The sequence below is a fragment of the Pundamilia nyererei genome, unplaced genomic scaffold (assembly GCF_000239375.1).
Source record: "Pundamilia nyererei isolate P.nyererei 1_Seehausen unplaced genomic scaffold, PunNye1.0 scaffold00027, whole genome shotgun sequence".
NCBI lineage: Eukaryota > Metazoa > Chordata > Actinopteri > Cichliformes > Cichlidae > Pundamilia > Pundamilia nyererei.
The window spans coordinates 3558073-3558890 of record NW_005187428.1 but is presented as its reverse complement, the minus strand read 5'-3'; the positions used below and the strand labels follow the sequence as shown (position 1 = coordinate 3558890).

General features: G+C 36.8%; 1 protein-coding gene across 1 annotated transcript in view; it reads left to right on the top strand.

Moving 5' to 3' along the window:
- LOC102198211 (plexin-B2-like) overlaps positions 1–176 on the top strand; it is a 61178-nt gene extending 61002 nt beyond the window's left edge. Inside the window, exon 4 of the mRNA XM_005728256.2 lies at positions 171–176. Within this exon, the coding sequence (XP_005728313.1) occupies positions 171–176 (6 nt within the window). The remainder of the gene's footprint in view (positions 1–170) is intronic.
- The last annotated feature ends 642 nt before the right edge of the window (positions 177–818 follow it).

Sequence of the window (818 nt, the reverse complement as noted above, 5' to 3'; positions counted from 1 at the left end):
GTACATTCTTGCATGCATTTACAAATGCATGCACACAGCAACAGACTAACACAAACACCCACACATGCAATTCCATCTGTAAAACACAGCAGGATATTTGTTCAGTGTTTTATTGCAGACACTTTTAGTACCCCTCAGTGTTTATATTCCATCTCCTGTTGTCCGTGCAGCCGTAAGGAATTAAAGCTGTTTGTCAGCCCCACACGGCGAAGGCAGGCTGTGCAATTTACTCTCATCAGTCTATATTTATCAGGGTCTGGAGGGTAGAAAAGTGCGCATGTATCATGTGTTTTACAGGGATGTGATCATGACTAGGAAAAAGAAGCAAACTCTGTCCCTCTGGAACTATCTGATATATCCGATGCTCTTACTGTGCAACATTGTGCATGCTATTTAGTGTTAGAGCTGAAATCTATTTATCAGTTGATAAGTCAATTGACAGAATATGAATCAACAACTTTTCATAAAGAATTAATCAATTCAGTCATTTCTCAGGCAAACGATTCGATGATTTGAGCATTTGAATAGGATAATTCTGCAATTTTTCTTTTCCTTCAATTGCTCCAAATGATTTGAAGCAGTGCTTAGTTCGTTTGCTTCTCATTTATGAAAAAAATTCAGTCCGCGTGATTTACAGTGCAAATTTGATGTTGCATTATATCCCGTACTTCTGTTTATGTGCACAATATCAGCTCATCTCTATGTTAGTTTGTATTTCCTTCAGAGTATGTATTTTAGTCTTTGCTGCATTTAGTGCTAGATTGATTTTATATAAAAGAAGTCACATGTTTTTATCTCTCCTGTGTATTTTGTCTGAT